Source organism: Podarcis filfolensis, assembly GCF_964270895.1.
Source record: "Podarcis filfolensis genome assembly, chromosome: 10".
Taxonomy (NCBI): Eukaryota; Metazoa; Chordata; class Lepidosauria; order Squamata; family Lacertidae; genus Podarcis; species Podarcis filfolensis.
Genome location: NC_139612.1, coordinates 27,053,258 through 27,078,551, shown reverse-complemented (window position 1 = coordinate 27,078,551; position 25,294 = coordinate 27,053,258). Strand labels below are relative to the sequence as shown.

The 25,294-nt window shown below is 43.5% G+C and overlaps 1 protein-coding gene across 3 annotated transcripts in view; it reads right to left on the bottom strand.

Annotated features, from left to right (window-relative positions):
- TMEM117 (transmembrane protein 117) overlaps positions 1–25,294 on the bottom strand; it is a 215,576-nt gene that overhangs the window by 9,069 nt on the left and 181,213 nt on the right. For 2 of the 3 annotated variants that reach the window (XM_083574570.1, XM_083574569.1), the window contains exon 7: positions 7,045–7,174. In XM_083574570.1, the coding sequence (XP_083430696.1) occupies positions 7,045–7,174 (130 nt within the window). Of the gene's footprint in view, positions 1–3,543; positions 3,638–7,044; positions 7,175–25,294 lie in introns of those variants that run through there. The other variant, XM_083574571.1, reaches the window with a different exon arrangement.

Genomic DNA, 25,294 nt, shown 5'->3' with positions numbered 1-25,294 from the left:
TGTCTGGATGCTCACTGGTCAGATGTCCTGGGAATTGCCGGAACATGTGAACACACAAATTGCTCTGCCTTTATCCCTCTGTCCTACAACGAGCCATCCATCTCTCCTAATAATAGCCAGCTTCCATGGATCTATCGCTTCTATCTTATGAGGGTTCTCTCCTCCCACCTGGTCAGCATAAACCCTGTGTGGCTGCATTCAGGAGGAATTTTTTCCAGATGTCATGGTTATTCAGGCCTTCTATTTCCCATTCCCGGAATGGAGCAAAAAGAGCAAATTAAGGATCAGCTCTTTATGTGGATTTCCAGTAGCTAACGTTTCAAAATGCTGCTGTTTGTTGAGCTCTCTCATCTCAGTTACAGCCATCGCAAGGAGCATCAAATGCTTCTGTCTGTATCTCCAGAAAGCACTTTGCTGCTATTGAGTGCCTTGTGAGCGTGTTTGCAGACACACATACTGTACACAGATGAACAAAACAGGAATCCCTCAGAGACCTCCTGGAACAACCGCTCTGCTTGGATTGCTTCGCTTTGACCTCTGACCTTTCTATTTTTGCCCATAGGGTCCCCGAGGCATCTCTGTGTCTGGAGTGCCTGCAGTCAGTCCAGACACGCATCCTCCGCCTTCGCTGTAACCACCAGCCTCCCTATTCTGATGACAACCAGCAGCGAGATTCTTTCAGAGTCTGGCGGAGACAACTTGGTTGCTTAAAACACTGGGTTTCCTTCGCTGACCTTTATTTCTAAATCTGTGGGCATTTTCTAGCATGGTACATATTGATCTCCAGCATATCTATTTCAGTTGGAATGACTGTAAGCGTATTGTCAATCTTTATACCATAAGGGAAACTCAGAAGCTGTCTTATACCAGCTCAGATTACTCATCCACCAAGCCCCCTGTTTTCTCTTTCAGGGGTAGCTAATGTCTCCATCATTCCTGATGATTGGCCGTGCTGGCTGGGGCTGCTGGAAACTGGAATCCAACAACTTCTGGAGGGTGTGGTTTTGACTATCTTGGACTTGGATCTGCAGCCCATGGTCTCAGGGAGCAAATACCTTTCCCACTGACTGCTACAAGATTCTTTCTTAACTGTACATGCCTGTCAGGCTTCAGGGAAATTGGCTTCCTTCTTCATGGCAGTAGATAAGCAGAATAAAGGAAAAGGAGTCTTCTTACCCATTAGAAATTTTAATAATCACAGCTCTCGGTGAGCTCTCAGCTGAAATCATGCAAGATCTTGTATGGTTTTGGTGAGATCTTGGCCAAAATCATGGAGATGCTCATTAAAGAGACTGAAATAACATCTCCTTGCTCAATATTGCAAGTATTTATATATTTGAATCTGAATTACCTGGACCTTTATAGATCCAAACTATGCATCCAGTGTGGCTGGATAATAGACTTTTTTTTAATAAAGGAACTAGTCTAGCCCCTGAATCTATTTTAACAAGGAGAGTGGATAACCAAACTCACTTCTAAGTCCTACAAATCTCCCAGGGTACCATGGAAACTAGGCTATGCTGTGTATTTACATAAACTGCTGCCTAGGAAAGAAAGCACATGCGTTTGCAATGAGCCATCTGTCAAGGGAAATCCAGATGAGTTAAGCAGATGCAAAAACGCAAGATCTCTCTAAGCACACAGAAAGAAGAAAGAATGGAAGCAAGACCGAAGAATATTTAACATGGACTAAAACACACATTTGGAACTCCTCGCTACAAAGGGATTTAAGGAGAAGTCATAACGTGGGGGGTGTTACTGGAGCATAAAATAATAATGGTGCACATTAGGGCTCAGATATCGGTATTGTTGATGTTTCCATCGTGCTGGTCTTGACAGAGACCTGATGAGCAATGTTGGAGAGTAATTGGCACTGACCTTCTCCAGTCTTGTGGCTCCCTCACTTCAGAGTTCAATTTGAGGATTAAGGGGACAATTAGTTAAAAGAGGTGTTCCATTCCGTGACACACTGGCTCCACCATACACAATTAACATATGTCATGCTCAGGGATTTCAAGATATTTTTTCTTGTTTATAGACCACATGGTTGAGGTGATAGATTTTGTTCTGAACACATTGATTTGATGTCCATTAATGGAGCCAATCTAACAAGAACGACAACTTGAATAGAATGAAACAGGCTTCAGACACCGTCCCCACCCCCCACAGCATATTACAGGCATTTCACATTTATCTGGTCACACACAGCCAATCAGGTATCACATTTATCAACCTGATTTTTTACAGAATGCCTGGTAGCTGAAAATGCAAATTTGGCATTCCTTTCACAAACTAATTATACTCAGCCTGTGTGCTAAAGGTAAAACAAAAGCAAAATAACCCTCGTCCCATAAAACCAAAACCAAACCCGTAAGAAATGGGTAGATCTCATATGGTCTGGAAGGATCGAAAGAAAGCTGCTGAAACCAAGACAATTCTTAGAGATTCTGAAGTACAACAGGAAAGGGTGTCTAAAGGTAAAATTTCAAGCAACAAAGGATGTTTGGTGGGGGGAGGGGAGTGTAAATACTAAAAAGACACATTTCTAAATAATATTCAGAAAATGAAGTTGAGAGATGAATGTCCTTTGACATTGTCGATCTTGATTTGGGGCCAAATCATGTCTTTGAGTATCTGGTGTGATGGCCTAATATCATTGCCTCACACCAGGGTCAGGAGCCATTTCAAATTCAGAAGAAGAAGAAGAGTTTGGATTTGATATCCCACTTTATCACTACCCGAAGGAGTCTCAAAGCGGCTAACATTCTCCTTTCCCTCCCTCCCCCACAACAAACACTCTGTGAGGTGAGTGAGGCTGAGAGACTTCAAAGAAGTGTGACTAGCCCAAGGTCACCCAGCAGCTGCATGTGGAGAAGCGGGGAAGCGAACCTGGTTCACCAGATTATGAATCTACTGCTCTTAACCACTACACCACACTGGCTCTCAGTCAGGATTCCAGAAAATCTAAAGTCTGGACCAAAACAAACTCTAAAATAGCTTCTGAAATGTGACTTAAAATCTGAGCTTGCTGGGAATTCTGTACTTATCCTGGACAGGAATGTTCTAATGCAGGAGAAAGTCCATGTGATGCCCTTCAGATGTTGTAGGACTCCAACCACCATCCGTTCCAGCCACCATGGACAGGGATGATGGAAGCTGCAACTGAGCATCATCTGAAGGGGACCATGTTAGCTCCCTAGATCTATTAGAACTGCTTTTTTTGTTTTCTGCATGCTAATCTTATGCCAATGATCTGAAAAATACATCACAAGCAACTTCTAGCTTTTCATAGACCTCTGCTGAATCACTGCTGGAGACCTTTAACCAGCCAGTTCCAGGCCACTTCATTTTCCAAGTGCCACCAATTATTTAGATGTCCTGCCAGCTACAAGCACAGAACCATTTCCAATTCCTCCAGTGAGTTATTGCTGCACAATTGGAGGACACATTCCTGGCAGTGCCAGAATACTGGGTAACAGGCAGGGATGTCCTCCCAGATGCTTTTTTTCAAAGTTTTTTTAAAGTGAGAGAGAGAGAGGCCATTTCCATTTGGCTGTTCTTCTATGACAACAAAATACTTCAGAGAAGGCATGATGTAAAGCCTATTGGCTGGTCCATGTATGTCGTGAACTTCTCCCTTGGAGAAAGGGAGGGGGGGAATGGAAGAATCATGGGTAAATTTTGTTGCTGTCATGTTTTGTTCCTGTTTTTATTTTAATCCACTGAAAAAATACCCATTTCTTGTTGCCAGCTTCTGTGATCTATGCATGGCCTCAGCAGATTTCATAGCTACGGCATTCATTTTGCACCAAATGGACTGAATAACAAACATAGCCACTTCATATACAGAGTGCATCATTTCCAAAGAACCTGTTTGATCAGTAATTCACATCACCTGAAATATTTTCAGGTGTTGTATATATTCATCTAGATTTGGACAGGGAAATCACAGCGTGTCTGCAAGCAACACAGAAAGCTTAGAAAGTTCCAAAGTTTGAGAACTGAGCTCAAAACCCAGCATTGATTTAACAACAGATGGGCCTAGCAAAGCCCACCCAAAGGGATTTTCTCATGCCGAGTTGATGTGCTTTATGATTCTCCTAAAAAATGGCACAGAGCTGAGATAAAGCAGGCTCTTGCAACTCAAACGATGTGACATGAATTCAAATAGACTGATTTGTCTAGGAAATCTAATAAATAGAACTTATTAATTCTGAGCTGGAAGAAAAAACCCCATTCTACAATTCCTATTCATGTGCTCATTCTCCAATTAAATTATGCCCTTCACACACAAAAATCCCCATTAGTTTATAGAGGCTGGGAGAGGGAAGAGACATTGGCTAACCACAAACAGCCTACTTTTAAAGAGCACTAGAATGAAAACAAAGAACATCAAATTCCAACTGCCATATTAAGGTATCTCATTGTCAGTGGCATTTCCTTAATTCCCAAATAATCAATATCCCAACAGCACCTCCTGTTTCCTCTTGATTGCTGCATTCACCAGAAAATGTTTAATTATCTTTGCTCTTTCGACCAACAGTAGATCTTTAAATGCCACAGCCTGCACTATAATTTTTTTAGTTATGGTTTGGATCTGCTACACATTCTCCTGCTAAACATACTGGCAGGTGACTCCCTATGGAGGGGTATAGAGGCAGCAGTGTGTGGAGGAATGACTCATGGTTTCAGTTGTCTCTATAAGAATACACAGAGTATGTGAAACAAGCAAGAAGAACTTGAGCTCTAAATACAGGATAGTAAATATGGCCTAATAGGCATTACTGAAACCTGATGGGATGGCTGGAATGTAGAAACTGAGGGGTACAACCTGCTCAAATGGAACAGATCAAACAGAAAGGGAGGAGTAGCAGCAGTAGTAGGTCCAACAAATACCTCAATTTCCTCAACTGACAATTTCATTTCCCAGAAGATGGAAGAAGCAACAAGGGAGTAATCTCTCTTGGACCTGGGACTCACCAACAGGGAGAAACTGATCGATGAAGCGAATGTACAGGATAACCTTGGGAGGAAGTGATTATGTCCTCTTGGGTTTCATTAGACACAGGCAAGGGAAAACTGAGTGTAGTCAGACATGTACTTTAAGAAAGCTGATTTCAAAAGCTTAAGGGTCAGAAATGGCCAGAAATGGTCCCATGGTCAGAAATACTTAAAGAGAATGGAGTCCAAGATGGTTGTCAGTTTCTTGACATGGATATCTATGTTTTCATTCCTTTCTTACAGAATTAGGACAAGCCCCACCAAAAACACACCTGCCTGAAATCTGACGCATATTACTCTGCTCTTAAAAGATCTGCACTGGTTGCCAATTCGCTACCAAGCTCAGATTAAGTTGTTAACATTGACATGTAAAACTCACATACAACTTGGCTCCCAAATATCTGAAGGAACACCTGCTCCTACATTGGCTTGCCTTGGGGGTGGCCCTGATGGCAGTGACACTGCCGACTGTGGTTTCAGGGGCAGTGGCATTTGAGAGGGCATTCTATGTCATGAAATTACTTGCACCATCCCTGTATGCTTTTCAATGATTGATCAAGACCTGCTTCTTTACCCCAGGCCTTTGGGCATATGTCCTTCTCCTGTCTAGCTATGCATTGATGTACATTTCAGCTGTCCTGAAATCTCCCTGGTGCCTACTTCGTGACCACTCATTTTTAACCAGAAAAGATTAGTTTTTAATATGGAGTTACCACTGAGGTTTTTACATTAATACAATTGGATTTATTAGGTCTTTTAATAATGGGTAGCTATAGTTTTATAATCTGATTTATACTTGGTTTTCACTCATTTGTGAACCACCTCGGTATTTTTCTCAAAATGAGAGGGGGTGTATCAATTCTAAAAGCAACAACACTGATCAGGCTTCCTCATGACGGTTGCTAATACATAACAAAGAATGTGCACATTCATTGATGAATATCATGTCATCTAAGTGCCATTTTCCCATCCTAAAGCAGAACCATTTGGAAATTCAGATTCCTCTTAAGGTTAGAGACTGTTTCTGCTATGAGAAAATCCTCTCTCCCTCCTTCCCTTTGAGTGCCAGGAACACCTACATCAGGGTTTCCCAAACTCAGATCTCCAGCTGTTTTTGGACTACAACTCCCATCATCCCTAGCTAGCAGGAACAGTGGTCAGGGATGATGGGAATTGTGGTCCAAAAACTGCTAGAGACCCAATTTTGGGAAACCCTGATCTACAGCTGTCATTCCACTTCTAGTTAAAGCATCGCTGTACGTTTCAGGAAGCCTTTCCAAAATGAGAACAAAAGAGAAGCCAGAAAAAGATACAAGCAGACAACAGATGAAAGCTGAACTTATCTGCAGTGACATGGTGCAACCTGTGATTCCTAAAGACACACATCCTAGAGCTGTTTTGAAAGGCCTGGTCTGCATGAAACAGCAGGTGGTTTTAGTGAAACTGTTTCAGGCCTGCACTATTTCAGGCTACAGGTGTGGGGCCGCGTGGCTGAGTCCTTTCCCACAATCCCCAGAAATGCCATCTACGTAGAATCATAGGACTGTCATGTTGGAAGGGAACCTAAGGCTCATCTAGTCCAACCTCCTGCAATGCAGGAATCTCAACTAAAGCATGACAGATGGCCATCCCACCTCTGCTTAAAAACCTCCAAAGAAGGAAGGTCCACCACCTCCCAAGGGAGACTGATCCACTGTCAAACAGCTCTTACTCTCAGAAAGTTCTTCCTGATGTTTAGTTGAAATCTCCTTTTTTGAAACTTGAATCCATTGGTTTGGGTCCTACCCTCATGAGCAGGAGAAAACAAGCTTGTTCCATCATCCACATCAAACTAGACATGAAAGACTTCAACTCAGAAGTGGTACAGTCCTGGAGGAGCTTTTCCATGACTGTTGACAGAGATTAAGCTCAAACAAAGCAGAATAAGGTTGGATTCTGGACTACACCACTTCAGAATCACGGGGGGGGGGGGGGGGGCGTGGCGGCGCTGCATTCCCAGCCTAGCTAAATACCAAGAAGGGGATGGCAAAGAATGTCACATACCTGTTATATGTATATGATACTCCTCCTTTAAAATCTTCTTGAAATAAGGCAATCTAAACTGAAAGTGCGCAGCAGGCAAGCCAGGTAGATTGACATCAACATCACCCATAAAATGTGGAAACTCCCAGTCCTGGTGACAAAGAACAGAAAAGAAAAGAAATCACCCAATTATTTATCCTCTGAAATATTCCTTTAAATTATATGTACTTTACTGTTTGTACCATCTTGGCTGTGAGTCCTGGAAGAGGTCTTTGCCTTCTCCCACCTGGTGTGGGAAGGCAGGGCCTGGACTGACTCCAGCTACAAAAGCTGGGGCTGCTGAACAGACTCTTTGGCTGAGGTATGTACCATCTGGTCTAAGAACCTGATGGCAGGGAATCACAATCATGTATGCATTCTATTGAAGATTCAACCACCAGTATCATCAAAGGGAAATCTAATAGGTCCCAATTCAATTTTTGTGAGAGAATTCATTCGCTTTAAATTCACCCAGTACACCTTGTTTATCTCTTCATGCCAAACAGGAATAGTCTTTGGTCAGTGACCTGAGAGTACCTTTGAGTGCCTTGCAGTCCATTAACTTTCAAACCTTGAGCAGCAGCTGGCGGTACAGAATTAATACAGGCAGATTTCTTCAATTGTTATGAGAAAAAAAGAAAAGAAAAGAAAGGAGCAAAATTGGGCCCCTGCTGAGCTTCATTACAAACCATAATCAGAAATTGATTCTTTTCATTTCCAGTAATAGGTCTTGCTGCCATAATTAAGCTGTCAGATCATGGATAGATAATTTAGCAAGCAAGCACCTGACAGCAGAATTCACAGACAAGCGTAGCTGCTGCTAAAGGCAATACAGTTTCATAGTCAATACAGAGACGCTGTGAGTCTAAGATCACACCCCTAGACATCGGATTGGTCTCTTCCTAGCCACATTCATATAATGCCTTCTACGAGGATTCCATTTATTTTGCCGGGGTGGCTGGGTGCCTTTTGAACCTGGCAGGGCTGCTAGGAAGTCATCGGTGTGTGGCCACAGTATTCCAGTATGCCACATAATATCAGTCTTAGATTTGAACAGGGAAGCTGTCTTCTGCTGAGCTGGACCAACAACCCATCTAGTTCAGTAGGTTTATATACTGATTGGAAGCAGCTCTTAAGGGGTTTAGACAAGAAAGCATTTCCCAGCTCTACCTAGGAGACGCCAGGGATTCAACCCAGCACTTCCTGCATACAAAGGAAATCCTGTACCACAGAACTACAGCCCACCCCTCCATTTCATCCTGATTTGGCTAATAAGCATCGATAAGCCTAACTTCCACAGAAGGACATCAACAGAACCTCTGTGTGTGTCGTAGTTGCCTAGATGCTGGGATGCATAACAAATATTCTCCCATGTCATGGCCAGTGAATCTTACATACGTATTCCATGCCAATCCTTCTGATGCGGTTATAATAATGTGTTTTCCATTTGCTTCCTCAAAGGGTCATACTATCCCCACCTTGTTTCCAGTAAATTGCAACGGGCTTTTGTCTGTTCCTACTTCCTGCTGGTCAGCACATCCCAATGTCCCTTAAGACAGACTGCTTCCCTAATATCCTGCTGAAGTTTCTGCCAGTAGCATGACGGCATCAGCTCCTGAAATCCTGCAGCCACCCTATCATGTTGCGATAGTTTTATGGAAAGTCGCTTTAATGTTTCTGCTACGCCAATCTTTTTTTTAAACTCAGTATTTCACCCCATTTTAAAATACTTCATTTATTTATTTATAAATAAATAGGTGCACAGCATGTTCACATTCTTACACATAAAGGTTGGTGGGTAAGGTGGGGATGAGCAGGGTCTAGGTCAGGGGTCGGCAAAAAATTTTAGCTGCAGGCCGGTCCACTGTCCCTCAGACCTTGTGGCGGGCCGGGGCAGGGCAGGGGTAGCTGGAAGAAGAGGTGAGGGGGTCAAGTAGTCCTCCTCCCCACCCCCCAGCCCCAGCCCCAGCCTCAGCCCCAGCCCCAGCTGCTGTGCTTACCTTCCCAGGGGCTGCCACCACCACCACCACTGCTGCTTCTTGTTGGTAGGCAGAGCGAGCTCATCCTCTCCGTTCTCTGGCACACAGGAGCACCAGGGCAGTGGTGGCAGTGGCGGAGAGAAGATGAGCAGCACGAAAGGGCTGGCTCCAGAGAGGGGCTGCTTAAATGGCACTCAGCCAGCTCAGCCCAGCCCCCTTCCTCCTCTAGGCAGGGTGGGGAGAAGCCAGGAGGAGGGAGGGAGGAGGCGCCACCGTGGTGTGTGTGAGGGAGGGAGGGGGGGAAATGGAATAGTGCAGGGGGGGAAATGGCGCAGCCCGAACAAACAGAATCCCCAAGCCGATCCACAGACAGTCCGTGGGCCAGATCCTGAAGGCAATTGGGCCTGTCATCTTGAACCTCAAGAAAGATGCACAAAAGCTTCAAACAGGAGTGGGATGAAACTGACAAGATGCTGCCCGCAACTCTGCAACAGGCTGTATAATGGAGCCCTGCGATGCAGAGGTGAAACTGGCCAAGATTTTCTCATACACACTGCCTACAGTGAAGACAATTCTCCACGAGACTCTGCTGTTTCACACAAACACACACACACACCTCTTCACAAATAAATTTGCCTAATAACAATGATAATAATAATAATAATTTATTATTTATACCCTGCCCATCTGGCTGGGTTTCCCCAGCCAGTCTGGGTGGCTCCCAACAGAATATTAATAATAGTAATAATAATAATAAAGTGATAAAACCCCAAACATTAAAAACTTCCCGATACAGGGCTGCCTTCAGATGTCTTTTAAAGGTCAGATAGTTGTTCATTTCCTTGACATCTGATGGGAGGCCGTTCCACAGGGTGGGTGCCACTACCAAGAAGGCCCTCTGCCTGGTTCCCTGTAACCTCACTTCTCGCAGGGAGGGAACAGCCAGAAGGCCCTTGGCACTGGACCTCTGTGTCTGGGTTGAACGATGGGGGTGGAGACGTTCCTTCAGGTATACCGGGCTGAGGCATTGCACATTTAATACTTTTCTCTTCTATGACTTTCTTATACAGACAACCCCCCATTTACATGGGGGTTATGTTCCAAAGCACCACGCGTGCCAGTAAAATTGTGTGTATTTGAAACACCACTGAAAAATCTAGCAAACACCCCATTTTCGGGTCACTTCCGGGTTTGGCGCAATGCACATATACATGGTCACATGCATATTGAATGCACATAAATGGGGAATTGCCTGTAACTGGTTTTTTTTATATACGTTTTTATTTGTAAGGTGTAGCCAACTTGGCGACCTCAGATGTTGTGAAATACAGTGTCCATCAGTCCCATTCTGCATAGCCAGGGGTGATGGGAGCTGTAGTTCAAAATATCTGGAGCTCACTATTTTGGTTGGCCTTGCTACATCCTTATTTTATATGGTTATTTGAACTCCCGCCCCTTTGTTCACTTTTTTCATTAAATAAAAAAGGTGTTTACATTGTGAGTCATTTTGAGTTCATTTGGGTTGTAAGCTTTTAAAAGGAATAAAATGAAACGAGCATCTTAGTTAAACTCCCGAGAATTGTTTTCCAAGAGCAGGGAAATGAAACTGACAAGACTTTCAACCCTTAGCTCTGCAGAAAGTCCAAAGGCATTTTACAACAGAAATAAAATTGACAACCTCTCGTCAGGGGAAGTGGCTTCTCACTCCCTGCAGAGGTGAGAGTCTTGTCAGTTTTGCCACCCTTTGTGCACACATTTTTTGGATCACAAAAGCAACATGGAGCAAAATGCTGTACACTATCTTTTCTGCAGCCAAACAGTTGCTAGTCCAATAACAGGGGAGAACATTCTCTCTCTCATCTGTCTCTCTGTTTATCTATCCATGCATCCATCCATCTGGCTCAGCTCCTGCACACTCCACTTGCCAACTCCAGAGGCGGAGGAAGGGGGGCAGTGGGGGCAGTCTGCCCCACCCCGGGTGTCATCACTGGGGGGGGGTTGACATTCGGCGCACCACCCACCCTTGACTCCCAAGCCTACCCCGAGCCATCGGGGGAAAGGGTGGAGCTGTGCTACCTTGCCGGCAGCCTTCCCCCTTAGTTTTGACAGCTCAGGGGAGGCTTACTGGAGGGGGGAAGCCTCCCCCAAGCTGTCAAAGGGCAAATAATAATAATCCTTTATTGTCACTACACCACCTGTGTGCAGTGAAATTAAATGAGCCCCCCCCCCCACTCAGTCTTGTTCGCACTCTGTGTGCTTGTCGGAAGTCAATTGCACCACTATTTTTTCCCCCATTCAGCAGCCCAACAGCCCACGGATAAAAACTGTTCTTTAACCTGTGGGTGCGGCTGACTATACTTCTGTATCTCCTGCCCGGAAGGTAAGAGATTAAAGAGGTGCTGGCCGGGGTGTAAGTTGTGCCTAAGAATTTTCCTCGCTCTCCTGAGGCAGCGGTCTCCTGCGATGTCATCCAGTGAACTCAGGGGACAGCCCATAATATCATGTGCTGTATTCACCACCCTCTGTAGGGACTTCCTGTCCGTGGCTGTCAAACCAGCGTACCACACTGTAATACAGTATGAAAGGACACTTTCTATTGTGGACCGGTAGAAGGAGATCATCCGTTTTTGTTTGACATTGTTCTTTCGCAAGACCCTGAGGAAATGGAGTCTCTGTTGGGCCTTCCTAACCACCTGCGTTGTGTTGATTTTCCAAGTGAGGTCTTCACTAAGGAATTTAAAGGAAGAGACTCTCTCCACACAGCCCCTCCCCCGATATACAATGGGGAAAAGTGGTACGGCTCCCCTCCCCACTGCCCCAGGAATCAGCCCGCCATGGGCAGCTCACCCTCTGAGGCGCTTGCCACTTGGAAAGCTTGCCCCGCCCTCATGGCCCCACCCCCAGGTGCACAGCATGTGTGCCACTCTGGGTGCCAGAGCAGCTATCTCCGCCTCTGGCCAACCCTACATACCCATTTGATAAGGCCCCCTGCCAGCTCTTCACCTCACACAATTCCAGCTGTCCCATCCTTCCACTCCTTCACTGCTTCCACTCTCCGTGGATAAATTTAACAGGGAATCTTCCCTAACAACACAATCAGTGACCCTGCAAACTGCCAAGCATGATTACATTTTACATTGGGGTCTGGGTGGGTGTATCGGTGTGCATGCCCCGCCTTTTCTATGTATTGATCTTTATGGCCAGGAGCAAGGATGGGGGAGAAATTTGATTCAGTTCACATTTAAAGGCAATTCTATCTAATTTGCACTTTCCAAAGCAATCAACGAAACAAAATACAGCTATCCTTCAAAATTCACCTTTCTCTGAATTTTGCAATGCCATTTTCAAGTGAAGTAATGTGCATAAAATTCCATATATTAGTAAAAAATAACACAAAAAACACGCATTATATTGTTGGGATGGCTTTGCAAAAATGTTTATACTGGAATGCGTATATTAGGAGAAATTGCACTTAAATGCTAAAGAGTTTTCATTATGGCAGTGAAAACCCAAAATGCATATAGAACAGCAAAGTGTCTATAATAATAGAGGAAACTGCTTTGCGAAAATGTCTGTATTTGGGGAAATTGCATACAAAATGTGTGTATGATGAGGATTTTTTGTAAATGCAAAATGAAGCAGAAAGTGGTATAGAATAAATGATAATGGACACAGATATATATTTATATCTACCACAAATCCTGTCATGGAGGGTATCACAGAAGGACAGAGAGGTTTTTTCCCAACCCAGGTGTTTTGTTTTTTTTAAAGATGTTGTTGGGATAAAATTACATGTATTGGATGCACCTCTAGTTTTTTCCTTCCCATATTTTAAAGTGTGCCGAGAGATTAGCAAAGTCCATTATTTGGGGGAATCCATTTTAAAACTGAAGTTTAAACTGCTTTGATCAAAGGAGGAAGAGAATTCAAGTGTGGCATCCAAGGAGCATCGACTCAGAAGGTCCATCGAGTTCAATGGAAATTTTACTCCCTGAAAAGTGTCCGTAGGATTGCAGACTAACAACATTTTATCCCTATTTTGAAAAAAGAGGGGAAGAATTTATAAAGTCTGATTAAAACCAACACCATTTTTGACAAGTTCCTCAATATGAAAAGGCACCATCCTATTCTGAACGATAAAGGGGGGAAACTCCAAGGAATCATTAATCGAGATGCAAAATTCTAGCACCAGCAAGCCCCCTGTCACACAACAATCATTAATAAGCCAGGACACAAATCAAAAGATGCAGGGTAATGAAGATACATCATGCATAGAAGCATCAAAAAACAACCCTAATCTAATACAAAAATGCACCACACAAAACATAAATGAGAAAGAAATGTGTCGTTTCTTTTAGAAGAGTGTTCAATTATTGAGATTAAAAAAACAAGCACAACTTTAAAAAAAAACTTATATCCATGTCTGAAATTATTCTCATTATCACTCTGAGATTCACTAAATTTCAAAGGGCAACTCTTATAAATGTAGATTCCTTACAAGTCCAATTAAAGACCAGGGTTGTTGTCTGATAGCCATCATTTTATACCCAGTACATTGTAACTCACACCCTTCAGTTTACACTACATGATTACTATTCAGACAGCAAAGGTTAAATATGATATGTGACGTTCCTGTATTCTTGAATACTCCAGTGTGTAATTATGTAGACTTTTGTTGAGCTGCATGGCCATTCTCTAGGTTAGAGAGCATGCTGTGCAATGCCTAGCTTCACATTAGCTACTGGGCACTGAATTCCTAAGCTAGATTGCACATAAGGTTCTGTAATTGTACAAATAAATGTGCACAGCCACACCAACGGGTCACATTTGTCCCTCTGAAAACGCGCACACGAACCATTCATTTGAATTCACTAATAGTCAAAATTTGATTCCGTCTGATTGTGCCTTATAGCAACAGATCCCATTTAAGACTTAGAGGAATAATACATTCATAACTTCTATATAAATAATAAGAGGATACGTTCAAAAGTTATGTATTTTTCATTTTGAGATGTTTTGGGTCCCTTTGGGGGAAATTTTCAAGTTATAGATATATAAATATTCTCAACCTTGACACAACCAAATTAAACAAATCGATAAAGAAATTTTGAAAGGGGAAATAACAAAACCGGTATGAGTACATGATTATAGAGGAACTAGATGTTCCCAGGGAACTGTTTTGTCCCCAAACCAATTTTCACCTGCAAATGTGCCCCCGCCCCTCAAAATAAGCTGTTTAAAATAGAAATGTCAGATGCAATTCATATTCTTTGGCTTAGAGTATGAACCTTGTAACTTATAATTTATTTATTTTTAAAATAATTTTTTATTAAATTTTCCACCGTAATAACACAAACCACAAAGCAAAATGATACACAAAAACAGAAAAGGAAATAAAAAAGACAAAAAAAGAAAAAAGGGGGGGAAAGGGGGGGAACAATAAACAAATAGACAATAATAACAAACTTAATTCTTCCCAAATCCAACTTTTTAAACATCTTAATTGACTTCCTCAAATCCCTCCCTTCTGAGTTTCCTTGCAATTTAAAAGTAATAGCTTTCCAATGTAACTTACAATTTTTGTCTCAGATGGGAGGGAATCCTTATGACCACAACATGAAGTTCTTCTCTGTCTCAGATTTCAAACAAGAGTGGAGAAGAACTCAGTTTATCCTTCCTACCCTCATCAGAAGCTCCAGGCACCTCACTCAGTGTTGCAGTATGGAGAGAGTTGAAGACTAGCATATAAGGAGGAAGAGCTTGTAAGGAGGGGGAAAGGCACAGGGCTGGAGCAGCTGGGAAGGAGTCAAACCTATCACTGAGAGCATGGTGGGGATTGATTTGACTAGGATCATCTTGGAATAAACCAACTCCAAGATTATAAACTCCTTTTGGCCCATAGGGACCTCTGGAATGTTAAACGAGTACCACAGCCACCACCTGCTCTACAAGCTTCCCCATCCCATTCCACCAAACAAACAGAAAGAGAGAAAGCACATGTTTGCACTTGCACACGAAGACACACAGACATTGGATTTCCAAGGGTAAAAGTCAGATCCAGTTGGATAAAAGCAAATCTTCAGTTTACATGAGTTTATATGGAGTCGTAACCTCCCAAAAGCACCATCAAATTAAAGTTTGTGGTGATAGATTGCATCTATACAGTCAAAACTTGGTTGTCGAACGTAATCTGTTCTGGAAGACCATTCGACTTCCAAAACAACAACCAAGGATCAAAAGGCGGTTGGTAAAGTCAACGAAGAAAAAAATAAAAAACTCCCCGGAAGCAGTTTGGCTTCCAAAAATCGTTTGAAAACCAGAGCAGTTACTTCCGGGTTTTCAGCATTCGGGAGCCGAAACATACAATAACAGAGGCGTTCAGGAGCCAAGGTTTGACTGTAATAAAATAATAATAACTACAGCACCACAAACACATTGATACAAGGTTCGGATCCTCAAGGATCTTCATGATTTTTTACATAGGATAACAATAATACCCTACAAATCACAGAGCACATCTGGGAACACAGAGTTGACAAGATCTGCTGGAGGCTTGGAGGGTACCCCTTGTAAAAACTGTGATGACCCATAAGGATCTCTGCCTCAAATTCCAGTGCTGGAAACCACTTTGTTCATGGTTTTATAGTGTGGTCACTGGAGACAGATGTGATCTGGGATGGTGGCTGGCGGTAATGGGGACTAGTAAAGAAAAGTATGCCACGGAAGGACGATGGTGATGGGGGCAGGACTAGCAAGTGCCACCATAGCTCAGTATAGAGCTTCTGCTTGCCATGAAAAAGTTCCCAGGTTCAATTCCAAGTATTACTGGAAATGGGCCCAGTCTGAAACGTTGGTGTGCGGTGTGCTGGTGTCAGTCAGTGAAGGCTATACTTAGCTATCAATGGTCTGACTTAGTATAAGACAGATTCCTATTTTCCATCACATGATTGTCATTGTATGAGATCTGAACATGTGAATAAGAGTTTTATTCCCGCTTCCTTCCAAATCTGTTGAAAATCTGCTGCTATTCAAAAAACCTCAGATAAACCCCTCTTCATTTTGTTGTGTTCCTTTAACATATTTTAATACAAAACAGAATAGGATCGCCCAGTTGTTCTTTGAGACTAATTTTGGCTTCCTATTTTTTTACCTCCAGCCTCAACTGAGCTGAGCACTCAGCAGGTTCTTTCTTCAGTTTACGGACAGTTTTTTTTTGCAGTTAATTCTGGAGTTAGAGAAACCAATGAGATGTAATGCTATATTATTTTGCACTCGGGAAATAACTCAGTCCTGTCATGTCCATTAGGCTTTCCCATAAGTCACCACCAACACATTTTGTTTTTCCTTTGCTATTTTGTGGGGGGAATTAATTACTTTAGCAGATTGTGTTATTATGGAGCTTGGGAACTTTTCATGGACATCCCCATGCTGTTATGTGCGGTTGCCAATTCTCTTAAACTAAAGGCTCTTGCAAAAGAAATAAGGTACAAAAGAGGATATTTAGAGGGCCCCTGTGAATTGTTACTACTACTACTACAACTACTACTAATAAATTAGTCACTTGTTACACAGAAAGGTCTCCAAGCAACTTATAACTTATTTAAAAGCATAAGCAGAAATGCATAATAATATTACCAAAAACAAACCAACCCATATCCACAAAAATCCCATCTGAAATTCATGAAAACCCCCACAAAGCCAGCCCCACCTGTTTGTATTTGTACAGTGGTATCTCGGGTTACAAATGCTTCAGGTTACAGATGCTTCAGGTTACAGACTCTGCTAACCCAGAAATAGTACCTCGGGTTAAGAACTTTGCTTCAGGATGAGAACAGAAATCATGCTCCAGTGGCGTGGCAGCAGCAGGAGGCCCCATTAGCTAAAGTGGTACCTCCGGTTAAGAACAGTTTCAGGTTATGAACGGACCTCCAGAATGAATTAAGTTCTTAATCTGAGGTACCACTGTACTGTATTTGTTAGAAAATATAAATTACAAAAAATAGATTGTATGCGGGAGAAAACCTATGTATAGTCGAACCTCTGGTTATGTAACCCTCTGGTTATGTAAACTTTGGGATGTGCGTGCAGCAAACCTGGAAGCATTTTACTGGGTTTTGCCGTGCGCGCATGCGCAGAAGAAAAGAACAGAAGAAGAGTTTGGATTTGATATCCCTCTTTATCACTACACTACGTCGTCTCAAAGCAGCTAACAAACTCCTTTCCCTTCCTCCCCCACAACAAACACTCTGTGAGGTGAGTGGGGCTGAGAGACTTCAGAGAAGTGTGACCCAAGGTCACCCAGCAACTGCATGTGGAGGAGCGGAGACCCGAACCCGGTTCAGCGGATTACAAGACTACCACTCTTAACCACTACACCACATTGGCGGTCCTCAGGTTGTGGAAACCTCGGGATCTGACCGGACCTCCAGAACGAATCACGTCCGCAACTGGAGGTACCATTGTAATGTAATGTAACAGCTGCAAAATCTTGTGACTCCAGCTAAGGTCACAAAAATGCTGAATCATTGCCTTGCCAATTTGATAACTTCCTTTAAAAGTGAGCATGTGTGTGTGGTGGTTGGAGATTGGCTGGCTGCTTCACTGTTGTTTTGCTGAGCATGGAAACTTCAAGCAGATGCTGTCCAGAGGAGTTGGTGAGGACAGACAAGCTGTAATTTATGGACTGCCTCAAAGGAATTTTAGAAGCATGAAGACCCTCTCTTGGGCTCAAGAGAGTGAAACACACTGCATTTGACTTGATATGCATAAATAATACTGCTTGTAATAGTTGCCATCCTGCAAGAGTCATTTTAAAAGTCGTGTGTGGAGCCTGCTTCATCGCAAGGGCATCACTTTGCATGACTCAGAAAAATTGCCATGCCCATTACATCAGCAGGAAGCTTCAGCAGCCCATTAATAGCAGCCCTTTCTTGTGTTGCCACCCTCTGGACCTCTTCTGGGGGCCCACAAATATGGACACTTTGCTAGAACATCAGAATGGTGATCAGAGATTGCCAAATTCAATATAGTTACTAATCAGCCTTATTATTTACTCAGCACTATGCAAAGGGGGGCGGTATTCCACAAAGGTCTCTTTTAACAGCCAAATGCATAGAATTTTTCAGTAACTGGAATTACAGTCGATCTAGCTTTAAGGCACAGCTTTTGTAGTTCATAACAACCATGAGAAAGATCTTCCCCACAATATCTCAGTGGGAAAATTCCTTTCATAAACTCTTCCCCACAAGCAAAATATTTTCTTTGTTCATATCAAAGACTGAATACATTGGCAGGCCATTGATTGGTGCCATAAATGTTATGGGCTTACTGATGAACAGTCTTTAATCATTTGGCAGCAATTAGCCTCTGGCCCAGGTTTTACACTCAACTAAAGGTTATAGGTTTTTCCTCCATAGGCCCCTCTATGTGAGTTAAAAGATATGGCAATCAAAGTTCACTACAGAATATTACAAGATCAAGGCAAAGAATGTGTAGTTGTGTCAGTTTTCAGAGCACTGCAATGCACTAGCGTCATTTTATTAATTACAACAAGGCTTGCTGCCTAATTCATTTTTAGGATTATATTTATCCTGCATCATTTCACTCAAAAAAACAAGCAAGAGTTATCTCCTAAATGTTCCCCCTAGACAGCACAATGCAGTGCAGATTTACCCAGAAGCAAGTCCCATTGCTTTCAGTGCAGCTTGCTCCCAAATTAAGTCCCAAGTAGGACATGGGTGGCGCTGTGGGACACGGGTGGCGCTGTGGTCTAAACCACAGAGTCTAGGGCTTGCCGATCAGAAGGTCAGTGGTTCGAATCCCTGTGATGGGGTGAGCTCCCGATGCTCGGTCCCTGCTCCTTCCAACCTAGCAGTTTGAAAGCACGTCAAAGTGCAAGTAGATAAATAGGTACGGCTCCGGCAGGAAGGTAAACGGCATTTCCGTGCGCTGCTCTGGTTTGCCAGAAGCGGCTTAGTCATGATGGCCACGTGACCTGGAAGCTGTACGCCGGCTCCTTCAACCAATAAAGCGAGATGAGTGCGACTGGACCTAATGGTCGGGGTCCCTTTACCTTTACGACTGGGGAAATCTCTTGTCTGAAACCTGGACGAATCACTGCAATGTGCAGACAGCACTGGTGCCTGCCATGGTACAAGGCAGCTTCTTCCTCTTCTTCCAGTGGGCCATTGAGAAAAGCCCTCCCATTGGCACCAATGAGCAGTCCCATCTCCACCACTCATTGGCGTTGGGGTAGGTTGTTTTAAAATTAAGATCACATCTCAGAAAGGAAGGCTTAATCCTCCCCAGATGTTGCCATCCATGCCAAATGCCAATCATCCACACATACACCTGGTATTTTTAAACAACAACAACTTGATTGCTAATTATGTTGTTAATGTAACATAATTAGGCCCTAAGAAAGAGAATGACATATAGCTAGCAATCACTTTTCTTGAGCCTTCAATCATTATATTCTGGATAAAGGTAGGGGGTATTTAGTTTGAAATCCGCAATCCCTAGGATTGTCATGGATCCAAAGCTATTTTTCTACCCGTGTGGTAAAGGAAAGGGGTCCACAGCTCCCTCCTTTTGTGGTTCCACATAGGGATTTTGTGGAACCATATAAAGATTGTGGTTCCTATGTTCGGGAACTGGATCTGCAAACTGCTTGAGGTGGGGTTGCCGTCTCCCTGCAAAAGCAAATATGTAGCTTGGGGGTACAGTTACCTGAAACCCAGGGGCCAAGCCGATGTGACTGTTACTGTGCCCACACTATGCTGACCTCCCTCCTGCCTCACCCCTCTCCCTGTTGGTTAGCTGGTAGAAAGCTCTGCACTGGGAAGCCAGGTAAGTAATGCTACCCCACCTTGCTGGCTGCTACTGGCAAGAAAGGAAAGGGCATTTTCTGTAGGTGGTGCCTCAATGATGGTATAACCCATCGCTGGTACAGATTGGGTAGGGCTGGATGCAGAAGAGTGGTGTGAGGCATCAGCTGGGGAAACCCCCAGGGAAAGAAGGTTCAGAGCCAGGGGATTGGTGTGTGACAATGATGAGTGGTCAGAGGAAGATGTTTGGGGGGAGAAGGCGTTGGAAGCTGAAGAGGCAACAGGGTTTATTGGGCAGGAAGAGGCCGTGGCAGAGAGCAGCCCAGAATCAGAGGCCAAAGCAGAGGCTGGAGAGGAGTGGGGGGAGGCTGCTGAAGAATCAAGTGAGTCTCCCCCTCCTGCTGCAACCAGCTTCCCTCCCTTCTGGTCTCCAAGAACACAGAGAAATGAAGAGGGTGGAACAACAAGAAAATGGAGGCTTAGAGAGCGGTGGGCAGGCAGAGACCTTCAGCTGTCGCAACTGCCTCACTGGGGCAAGAGCTACTGAGGAGAGTTGCTGTGACCACTAGAACATTGAGTGCTTTATTATTTTATTGTTGACCTATGCCTGTCTCCAGCTCCTGGCAGAAGAAGGCCAACAGGTTAAGCTGACTCTACATCCTATTCAGAGTAGACCCCCTGAAAATAATGGATCCAAGTTGGTCATCTCCATTTCAATGAGTTTACTCAGAGTAGAACTAGCACAGGCTACAACCCTTTCTCTGTACCACCCTCAATTTCACCATAGCCTCTTCTTCTGATCATTGATCCTTTACAAGAGGTCTGGGCAACTTGCCAGTTCTACTGGTACCATGATCTTTCATTACACTGAGATGCTGAAATCCAGAATGATTTTAGAATTTCAGGCGGGGATGCTTTTTTGGGCATCCTAGTTAACCACCTGCACACCAACAACTTGGGAACAATTAGGGCATTTGAATCAACCCACCCAAGGACATTCTGCTTATCTGTTGGATTGGCCGAATCTGCCGATCAAAGAGAAGGGAAGCAATGGGTGTTTATGTGAACATACATCTTAGATCAGCAGCCTGCAACCTCTGGACCTCATTAATGCCAAGCGGAGCTGGCAATTTGGATATGTCCAGCCAAGCTGTCCATGGCTTAGCTGATTCAAATAAAACAGATTTCAATGCCCAACACAACCATAGTTCTTGTATCTCCACCACAGGGGTATCCTTCGACATCTGCGATAAGGAACACTTTTCAATTTATTGTGCGTCATTTACTCAAAGTTTTGTCGTGAGAGCAATAAGGACACAGTAGCCTCCCACCATTAATGCAGGGTCTACCAGTTTTATTGTTTCTAGCAATAACACGCAGCTTCATAAAACCAGCACTGCCTGGATTATTACACTGTACCTTCCGCACAACTATTACATTGCTCATTCATGGCAATTCAAGGAAATGAAATAAGCTCCTTTTACTGAAAGCCTGGGAAGCTTATTTTCCAAATAAAAACAAACAGGTCATTCTTCTCCCCCTTTTATTCCGAAGCAAAATGTTTCAGGCGTAGCCGGGATTTATACTGCACACATAAATCAACCTCCTTAACCAATGAACGGGATCATAAAAGCAAATATAGGGCTTCAAATGGGAGTTTAAAAATCCAAAAGGGAGGGGAGAATAAATCTGTTCAACATTATTCCCTCTGACCCCAGCGCTGAAGCTTCCTTGCTGAACAGGAGAGCAGAGAAATGCAATTTCAGCTATTCTGATACCAGCGCAATATATCTGCCTCTGCCAAATCCATGCAGAAAACATAGATTTCATCCTAAAAGGCTTTCTGTGTTTAAAAATCACACACAAACCCCAACAAGAACACATAGCCATCCTGGTTCTAATTGCAGTAACATAAGCTGGTTTCGACAAACAAAGCAATGTAGTTTGAATATGAAAACTTTTCTGCTCAGAATGTTCCAGTCATAAGGAAAAGCACAAATTAACTACTCCTTTGGCAGGCTGGTGGGGAGTACACATCTGAGAGATGGCACTGGGATCCGGTTGCGAGCCTTGAATGAATTAAAGGCCTCCTGCCAGTCAGATGAAAGCCTATTTATAGCTCTCAAAAGCAACGACTCCGGTATAATTTTAGAAAATGACGTGAGAGGGATGATGGGCAAACCTTCAGAGGGTTCAGTAATTTGGTTTAGATAAGGATTCATCCTTTAAATGCATTCCTGAAGCACAGCCAAGCTTTTGATGGATGACTTCTTGTGACCCCACCTTCCTCATCGTCTAGATCCCTGTCCTGCTTGATTGCTGATGCAGCACCTTATTAAAAGAATTCTTGGGGAAACTCCCATTGACAGTCTTCTATGTCTGAGATCTCTCTCTCTCTCTCCCTCTTATAGAATCATAGAATTGTAGAGTCTATTTCCAGCTCATTCCACAGCTTCTCTCCTGTATACACTAGATCTGAAGCTGACTTCTTTTTAGAAAAGGGGGAATACCATGACATACATACATACATGCACACATACATACATACATACATACATTTAGATAGATAGATAGATGATAGATAGATAGATAGATAGATAGATAGATAGATAGATAGATGATAGATAGATAGATAGATAGATACAAACAGCTGAATCATATAAAATACTGAGGCGGTGCGTACACCAATGTATGCAAATAGAACATAAAGGTAAAAGGACCCCTGACCATTAGGTCCAGTCGTGACCGACTCTGGGGTTGCGGCACTCATCTCACTTCATTGGCCAAGGGAACCAGCGTACAGCTTCCAGGTCATGTGGCCAGCATGACAAAGCCGCTTCTGGCGAACCAGAGCAGTGCATGGAAACGCCATTTACCTTCCTGCCGGAGCGGTACCTATTTATCTACTTGCATTTGACGTGCTTTCAAACTGCTAGGTTGGCAGGAGCAGGGACTGAGCAACAGGAGCTCACCCTGTCACAGGGATTTAAACCGCCAACCTACTGATCGGCAAGTCCTAGGCTCTGTGGTTTAACCCACAGCACCACCTGCGTCCCCAAATAGAACATAAAAATTCATAAAAAGAGTTCACTCAGCACATAGTTAAACTATGGAATTCCCCCTCCCCCAAGAAGTAGTGATCAGCACCACCTTGGATGGCTTTAAAAGTTGAGACAAATTCATGGAGAAGAGTGTCATCAAAAGCTACCAATTACAATGGCTGTGTTCTACCTCTACTGTCAAAGGCAATATGCCTCTGAATACCAGTTGCCAGGAGTCACAAATAGATAGAGTGCTGTTGCACTCAGGTCCTGCTTGTGAGCTTCCCATAGGCATCTGACTGGCCACCATAAGAACAGGAGGCTGGGCTGGATGGGCTGTTGTTTGGAATATGCCGTCGAACTATGAAAACGCCTATTGTCTGTCTGGATCGATGATAGAGAAAGCGGTGTGTGTGTCTGCACGTAGATGAAGAAGAGGAGTTTGGATTTGATATCCCGCTTTATCACTACCCAAAGGAGTCTCAAAGCAGCTAACATTCTCCTTTCCCTTCCTCCCCCCCAACAAACTCTGTGAGGTGAGTGAGGCTGAGAGACTTCACAGAAGTGTGACTAGCCCAAGGTCACCCAGCAGCTGCATGTGGAGGAGCAGAGACGCGAACCCTGTTCACCAGATTACGAGTCTACCCCTCCTAACCACTACACCACACTGGCTCTCGTAGAGACCTCTCACTCTTGTGTAGTTGAAATGAAAACTGGCTGTAGAAATTAAGTGTCACTTTCATTGGCCTTCCCACTTTCCCCTCTGGCCCTGCCCACCAATGGGATGTGCTCACCAAAAGACCTTTCTTAGGCTGAAAAGGGTCCCCCAAGGCTGGTACAAAGCATTGACAAAAAGGGGTGGGAGCCAAGGAAAGGAAGCCCACTTCCTATGGGAGAAAACATAATAGACATGTCTTCTCTATGGGCATAAAAACATTCATATGGACATAGAAATAACATGATCAGCAAGAGGAATTTAAGAAGGTGTAGAGTCATCAAAGCTGAGATGGCGGGCGATAGAGCATTCTCTAGGTCAAGTAGCCCACAAATATGGGCTACATATCTGTTGTCTAGCAGCAGTGAAGGCATGGCTGTGGTCTAAACCACTGAGCTTCTTGAGCTTGCCGATCAGAAGGTCAGCAATTCAAATCCCCACAACAGAGTGAGCTCCCATTGCTCTGTCCCAGCTCCTGCCAACCTAGCAGTTTGAAAGCAGTGCAAGTAGATAAATAGGTACCACTGCAGCGGGAAGGTAAACGGCATTTCTCATCACGGTGTCCCATTGCGCCAGAAGCAGTTTAGTCCTGCTGGCCACATAACCTGGAAAGCTGTCTGTGGACAAACACTGGCTCCCTCGGCCTAAAGCAAGATGAGCGCTGCAACCCCGTAGTCGCCTTTGACTGGACTTAACCGTCCAGGGATCCTTTACCTTTTTATCAGTAGGCTTGGCAAGTGAAGAACCACCACACCCACATCTCTCCCAGCAAGGGGCAAATGGAAAACATCAAGTGAAACTTCAATAGGAGGTCAATTCACGTTGATCTGCTGGGGCACAGCTAGCTATGTCAGTATCCCTGGGAATCACAATGTAACAGGAAGCTGGCAAGCCACTCCTGCAAGGAGTGTGTTATTCCGATATCTTTTAATAAACTTGTGGTCTATTAAAACCTACCAATTGATACCTGTTCATTTATTCCTTTTCCCATGCAAGGGTGTTTGTGTTTATTTGTTTGTGTGTGTGTGTGTTACAGTTAAACTCATTTTACCAAAACTAAGCCATTTAAAATGGTACTCTAGTTAGCAAAACATCTTTGGGAAAGAAGGGATCATCTGCTTCAAAGCTCGGCACAAATGATAAATCAATTGTCTCATTGGAGGAGCAATTCACCAAGTCAGAATAATGAATGAGCCCTTGTATCATTGTGTTCCTAGTGGAGACATTATGCCAAATGATATGATTACTCCATCTGAACCATTTATAAAAAGTCAATCACAGTGCGGATCATATATTTTACACAGTTTATTTTGACATCCACCTATTTTTTATTCCTTGACACAAAGGTCTGAGCTAGAACCTTTCTGTCATGTCTGCAGAATGAACGTTGCTAACTGAAGTTGTTGTGTTCCCTGCATTATGCCATTTGTATTAGCAAACACCATGGGGAATAAAGCTCAGAAATTGCCGCTTTCAAAAACTGACAATAAAACATGACTTTTTAACCTCTTAACTTTCTTTTTTGAACTCGGAAATGGATTGATAAAAAAATGTAGCAAATAAAACAAACACGTCTAATTCCAGTCATGGTGGGCAGCTTTTACAACTGAATAAACAACAAGATGATCTGGAACTTCCCTGCTTCTGTGGATAGGCATAGCTGTAATGCTT